Below are 6853 nucleotides of genomic sequence, written 5' to 3' on the forward strand. Positions count from 1 at the left end.
CCCCAACACGTGCCCGGCCTCCCACTGTCCACACCCCACACGAGACGGCGCGTTCGTCACGATGGACGGGCCTGTGTGATACGTCACTGTGACCCCAGCCACGTGGGCAGCAGGTTCAGTGGGTTGTAGATGCCGTGGGTCTGACACACGTGGAGTGACAAGCATCCGCCATGACAGTGTCTTGTACGTCACCCATCCCTCCCGCCCTCCTCCCAACCCTGCAGACTCCTCACGGTCTCCATGGTTTTGCTTTCGCTAGAACGGCATGCAGTTGGAATCCTGCAGCCGTAACTGTGCAGAGCGGCTTCCTGCACTCGTGCGTATTGAGGGCGCCTCCGTGTCCGCCCAGGGCTCGCTAGCTGTGCTGAGCACTGAAATGATATCCCATCTCCCGGATGGATCGCGTCTATCATCCACTCACCTGCTCAAGCACGTCCTCGTTGCTTCCGAGTTTGGGCAACTCTGAGTAACGGACCTGTTTGTCCATCGCATTGACCCGTGTGCTCCTCTTTGCCACCCCGCCCTGTCCTGATTCCTACAGTCCCTGGCCAGCCGTGACGTCGGATGGTGCCGGTCCCTCACCTTGGCGCTTCTCACTCAGGGTTGTGTTGACCATTCTGGCACTTTTCCCTCCAGATAAACCTCAGAATCTGTTTGTCCATAAAAAAAACTTACCGGGATGGCACTGAGTCTGTAAATCAACTTGGAGAGAACTGCCATCTTGACAGTATTGGGTCTTCTCATCCACGCACGTGGACGGCCACCGATTTATTTAATTTTCTTTGATGAGAGTTTTGTCATTTCCTCACATAGTCATTGCACACGTTTTGTGAGATTTCTACCCAAGTGTTTCCTCTTTGGGGGGATCAACGAGAACTTTTCAGATCGACTCTGAACAACTTTCAAACATGCAACACGGTAAACACACCCTTACGATTTTCTAATTTCACACCCGGAAGTTTTCTTTTTTTTAAATATATATTTTATTTATTTTTCCACAGAGAGGAGGGGAGAGGGATAGAGAGCCAGAAACATCGATGAGAGAGAAACATCGATCAGCCGCCTCCTGCACACCTCCTACTGGGAATGTGCCCGCAACCAAGGCACATGCGCTTGACCGGAATCGAACCTGGGGCCCCTGAGTCCGCAGGCTGACGCTCTATCCCCTGAGCCAAACCGGTCAGGGCTACACCCGGAAGTTTTCTTGAGTTTTGTAGAACCGTTGCTGGCAGAGTCTGGTGCCAGAACAGCTTCGCCTCTGCCACGCCTGCAGGTGCCCCGGTGCCGCCGGCCGCCCAGCAGCTGCTCCTGGTGGAGGGAGCATCGCGGGATCACGCTTTGCTCAGCTGCGGTCGAGGGGCCCGCGGGGCGCCGGGGTGGGCTCAGTTCCTGTAGATCGTGTCATTCTCAGCCGAGAGATGAGAAGGCTGTGGCCTGTGGTCTGACGTCCCTGGGGTGTTTTGATGAGAATTGAAACTGAACCCCAGATACGGTCCCGACCTCAGGGAGTCCCGGGGGGCCGCCCGCCAGGAGCAGCTCTGTGTGCTGGGCCGGAGCAGCGAGAAGGGCCAAAGGCGATGGATCCGTGTTCACTGACGGGCCTCCGAGTCGGCTCAGGCCCACGGCGGTGCTGATGTGGCGGACAGAATCGCACACGTGTCTTCGGCTTTACAACCTCATGTGACAGGAGGAATGGCCAGCGCGTGAGGCGGCGTCTCGTGTCTCCCCACAAGATCCGCCGTTGCCCTCGCCTGGCTCGCGAGTCTGTCTGAGGCAAGGCCACGGGCTCTCGTGGGAGCGTGGGTTTAAACTAACACGCGGTCGGTCCTCTTTGTTTCTCCCTCTGCAACCGCACCGCCGTTTCATCGAGGCGACCACTGTCTTTTCTTTTTAAATTTTTTTTATTGATTTTTTTAGAGAGAGGAAGGGAGAGGGATAGAGAGTCAGAAACATTGACGAGAGAGAAATATCGATCAGCTGCCTCCTGCACACCCCCCACTGAGGATGTGCCCGCAACCAAGGTCCATGCCTTTGACCAGAATCGAACCCGGGACCCTTCAGTCCGGACCCTTCAGGCCGACGCTCTATCCCTTGAGCCAAACCGGTCAGGGCACGACCACTGTCTTTACTTCATTGTTTCCCATCACCTGTGAGGATCGGCAGGGCCCCCAGGACTGCGGGGGGTGCAGCCTGGCTCCCCGCAGGCTGACGGCTCAGAGACAAGCCCGTCCCAGCAGGTGCGGGGATGCACGCTGCTCCCGGCAGCCAGGCGTGAGGACCCGGCGCCCGGGGCCTCGGTGAGACGGGAGTGACTGTGCAGACCAGGCCTTGGACGCTGAAACGGCATCATGCGTCCCGCGCTCTGGCTGACACCTGCAGCTGGATTTTGGAGGAGCCAGCTGGGCCTCGGCCTGCTGTCCGCACGGCGTCCCACCCACACGGGGCTCATGCAGTGGCAGCTCCCTGTGCAGTGCTCACGCTCAGCAGGCTCCTGGGTGCTGCTGGGGCACGAGGAGCACGCATTTGTTTACGCACGAGGACGACGGCACGGATGGCGGCCTGCTCGTAGGCACTTACTGTAAACATGGGTACGTCGAATCCGTCAAACAACGACAAATGTCCTCACAAGAGACACCGGAAGAGGAGGCGTGTGGCTCCAGGGGCCGACCCTGAGCCTGTGGCCACAGGGCAAGGGCAGCCCGAGCTGCAGGAGCCCAAGGAGCAGGGGCGGGCCTGGAGCCCCGAGGGAGGCCCTGCTGGCTCCCAGGGCCCGCAGGGAGGACATGCTGGTGCTGAAGCCACGCGTGTGCGCACGTCGGTGTGGCAGCCACAGGACACGGGTGTGAGGGGGACAAGCGCCACCTTAGGCCGGCCACGCTGCCGGGTCCCCGACGGCTCAGCACCGTGGAGGAGGCCGGCTCTGGAGGCGGCGGTTCCGCCGGGCCCGGGTCTGGGAGGGATCCGTGGCCACACCCGGCGGCTTCCCAGCCTCAGCACCAGCTGGACAGTGGCCACCAGCCTCCTCTCCCACCGGCCACCAGGCTGGGCGCTGCCTGGCCTTGAGCCCAGACACCTGCGGGCGCGGCCGCAGAGGACGGCCGGCCTGTGGGGGGCGCTGCTGCCAGCCCTGGCCCTGAGGGCCCGCGCCCTCGTCTAAGCGACAGTGAGGTGTGGCCCGTCTCCCGCGTGGGTGCTGAGGGTCCTGCTGGACGAGGGGCCTTCCGAGGGGGTGCGGCTCTGAGCTTCTCGCTCAGGGGACGCGCTTTGCTTCCTCCGTGGCATGTCCCACACCCGTCTCTGACCCTCCCCCTCCTCTCTCTGCTCCCTCCCCCCTCCTGTCCTCCTCCCCTCTCCTGCCCCCTCCGTCTCCTCCTCACCCCTCCTCCCACTCGGCACCCTTCTGCGATTCTAACCTGCCTCCCTGGGTTAGTTTTGCCTTATGCCAACCTTCAGAGAAATGGAGTCACTCAGAAAATACCATCTTTTTCGTCTGGCTTGTTCCGCTCAACATCACGTTTGTAAGGTCAGTTCATGCTGCGGCCTGCGGCGGCTGTCGCCCTCTTTCGTCGCTGGGCCATAGTCCATCGCACAGCCGCACAGCTGTGGCCGAGTTTCCTGTGGGTGGCTATCCGCGCCATTTCCAATCCTGACTCTGCGTATCACCCGAGACGTGGGTGACACGGGTGACACGGGTCCCCGCCCGCCCCGGCCCGTCCCCGGTCAGGCTGTGGCCCTGCCTCGCTTCGCCGGCGGGGATCAGCCCCCGGGAGTGACAGACGAGGACCCGGCGCAGTCGTGCAAGTGATTTTTTTTAAAAAATATATTTTATTGATTTTTTACAGAGAGGAAGGGAGAGGGATAGAGAGTTAGAAACATCGATGAGAAACATCGATCAGCTGCCTCCCGCACACTCCCCAGTGGGTATGTGCCCGCAACCAAGGTACATGCCCCTGGCTGGAATCGAACCCGGGACCCTTCAGTCTGCAGGCCGACGCTCTATCCACTGAGCCACACCAGTCAGGGCGCAAGTGATTTTATTGATGGCGGGACTGAGGCGCGGCAGCAAGTGCAGCGGCGGTCAGTGACCTAAGCCGCCCTCCGCATCGTCTTCGTGATCCAGTTGAGGTACTTCTGGGAGAGCAGCATGTAGACGCCAGGGCCCCGGGGGTCCCCGCACTTGCCTGGCTTCCCGAAGGACGTGACGCCCCGGAAGGTGCCCTCGCAGATCAGGGGGCTCCCGGAATCCCCCTGCGAGACAGGAGGGGGGCTGTGAGCTCTGAGCACGCCATGGAGCGCGGAGTTAAGACCGACCGTCACTTAAAGGAGAGTTAGCGCTTAAAAACCCGACCGCTGGCGATATTTTAATGTTTTTAAATCGGTCGGCTTAACGTGCGGACCAGTGAGAGTTACAGTGAAACGTGTACCGCTGTTTGTTATCCTGTGACTTTGAGATCCAGTCTCTGCTTTAGGATAGGAACTCTCCTGCTTGTCATTTTCTCAAAAGCTGAAGAACTCGGGGTAAAATCGTCAAATGATGGGATTTGAGGCAAAAAAGAGAAACCACGGTTGTTCGTTTCTCCAGCGGACAACTGTCTTCCCAAAGAAGGAAAACCAAAGCCTGTCCCGTCACCCTCTCCCATGGACACCCTTCTCCCCGCGCCTCCCGCGTGAGGGCTGCGGACGGAGGCTCCGGCCTCAGGGATTGCACGTCCAGCTCAGCCTGCACAGCGGAGGCCCCTGGGGCTGGGAGCCCGCTCTCTCCTCCCCACGGGGCCTCCCGGCGTGTCCTCCCGGGGGATTCTAGAGTCAGCCTCGTGTCACAGGAGGCCCAGCGTCCGGGCGGGTGGTGCCAGGAGGGCCATGCCTGGGCCTTGGGGCCTCGCTGGGACCTCCCTTTCCTGTAAGAACAGGCCCAGGATGGTGTGAAGTGAGGAGCCTGAGAAGCGGGGCCCTCCCCGCACAGATACATGGCACCCGCCTAACGCAGTGCCTGACTGTCCCCGGAGTCCTTCAGGTGGAATCCACCAACGGCACTGAGCGCCGACAAGGGATGGCTAAGCGTGGATGTGGGGGTGGGGGGGGGGGGGGAGGTGACAGGGGTCTCCGGATGCTGCATGTGGTTCTCACAGCGGTGAGGGTGGGAGAGGGCGGCAGGGGGGAGTGGAAGGCTCTGAGGGCAGGTGCCACCCTCCCCTGGGACTGGCCCAGCCTGGTCCCGAAGGCAGGCCGTCAGCTTCTGCCGACGAAAAGCAGCGGGAAGGGGGACAGACTCTGGTTCCCAAATCCCACGCCCCATTCTCCTCTTGGATGAGGCTCAGGGTCTCTGGAAAAGGCGGGAGGTGACGAGCCAGCGCCCAGAGCTCAAACACGGCAAGTGCGTCTCCTGCCTCCCTCCTCCCGCGGGGCCCTGACCCGTCCCTTCTCCGTGGGCCACTCTCGGAAGCTGTTTCCTGGGGACTGAGCTCGGGTCCCGGAGGCTGTGGGGTCTCGCTGAGCTCGCAGTTGGCCTGGGAATGACAGGCCTTTCAGACCTGCCGGGGCACACGGCAGAGGCATTTTGGGGGTGTGCTGAGATGTGGGGAGCAGGGCACAGAAGGGCTCTTCTGAGTGTTACATATCTTAAAATCTATAATAAAAGCGTAATATGCTAATTAGACCGGACGTCCTTCAGGATGTCCTTCCAGATGACCTTCCAGATGAAGCCGGGGCTGCGAGGAAAGCCCGGGTCCCGGGTGCCTGCTGGCGGCCGGGGAAAGGAAGGCCTACTCTTGCACGAATTTCGTGCATTGGGCCTCTAGTATATATATATATGCTCCAGAGAGGAAGGGAGAGGGAGAGAGAGAGAAACATCCATGATGAGAGACTCATTATTGGCTTCAGTCCGCAGACCAAAGCTCTATCCACTGAGCCAAACAGGCTAGGGCTACGTTTAGGTAGACATACGTTAACATGAGGCGGAAAAACCATTGCTTCTCTGGTGGCTTTGATATAAAATCCAGAAGATACCACAGCCCACCCAGGCACTAGGAGCCAACCTGGCCTTTTTGCTGAGCAACCCCTTTAGCGGAAGCCACGGCCACAAGAGGACTAAGCATGATGAGAGGACTCAGCGTGACGAGAGGGCTAAGCGTGACGAGAGGACTAAGCATGGCGAGAGGACTAAGCGTGACGAGAGGGCTCAGCGTGACGGGAGGACTAAGCGTGACGGGAGGACTCAGCGTGAGGAGAGGGCTCAGCGTGATGAGAGGACTCAGCGTGACGAGAGGGCTCAGCGTGACGAGAGGACTAAGCATGGCGAGAGGACTAAGCGTGACGAGAGGACTAAGCGTGACGAGAGGACTAAGCCTGACGAGAGGGCTCAGCGTGACGGGAGGACTAAGCGTGACGAGAGGGCTCAGCGTGACGGGAGGACTAAGCGTGACGAGAGGACTAAGCGTGAGGAGAGGACTAAGCCTGACGAGAGGGCTCAGCGTGACGGGAGGACTAAGCGTGACGAGAGGGCTCAGCGTGACGGGAGGACTAAGCGTGACGAGAGGGCTCAGCGTGACGAGAGGACTAAGCGTGACGAGAGGGCTCAGCGTGACGAGAGGACTAAGCGTGACGAGAGGACTAAGCCTGACGAGAGGGCTCAGCGTGACGGGAGGACTAAGCCTGACGAGAGGGCTCAGCGTGACGGGAGGACTAAGCGTGACGAGAGGGCTCAGCGTGACGGGAGGACTAAGCGTGACGAGAGGACTAAGCGTGAGGAGAGGACTAAGCCTGACGAGAGGGCTCAGCGTGACGGGAGGACTAAGCGTGACGAGAGGGCTAAGCGTGAGGAGAGGACTAAGCCTGACGAGAGGGCTCAGCGTGA

At 60.3% G+C, this 6853-nt stretch overlaps 1 protein-coding gene across 1 annotated transcript in view; it reads right to left on the reverse strand.

The window, feature by feature from the left end:
• Window positions 1–3904: 3904 nt before the first annotated feature.
• Window positions 3905–6853, reverse strand: part of GZMA (granzyme A) — a 9955-nt gene continuing 7006 nt past the window's right edge. Inside the window, exon 5 of the mRNA XM_036310825.1 lies at window positions 3905–4248. Coding sequence (XP_036166718.1) covers window positions 4087–4248 — 162 coding nt within the window. The 3' untranslated portion in view covers window positions 3905–4086. The remainder of the gene's footprint in view (window positions 4249–6853) is intronic.

The sequence above is a fragment of the Myotis myotis genome, unplaced genomic scaffold, assembly GCF_014108235.1.
Source record: "Myotis myotis isolate mMyoMyo1 unplaced genomic scaffold, mMyoMyo1.p scaffold_m19_p_5, whole genome shotgun sequence".
In the NCBI taxonomy this organism is placed as follows: domain Eukaryota; kingdom Metazoa; phylum Chordata; class Mammalia; order Chiroptera; family Vespertilionidae; genus Myotis; species Myotis myotis.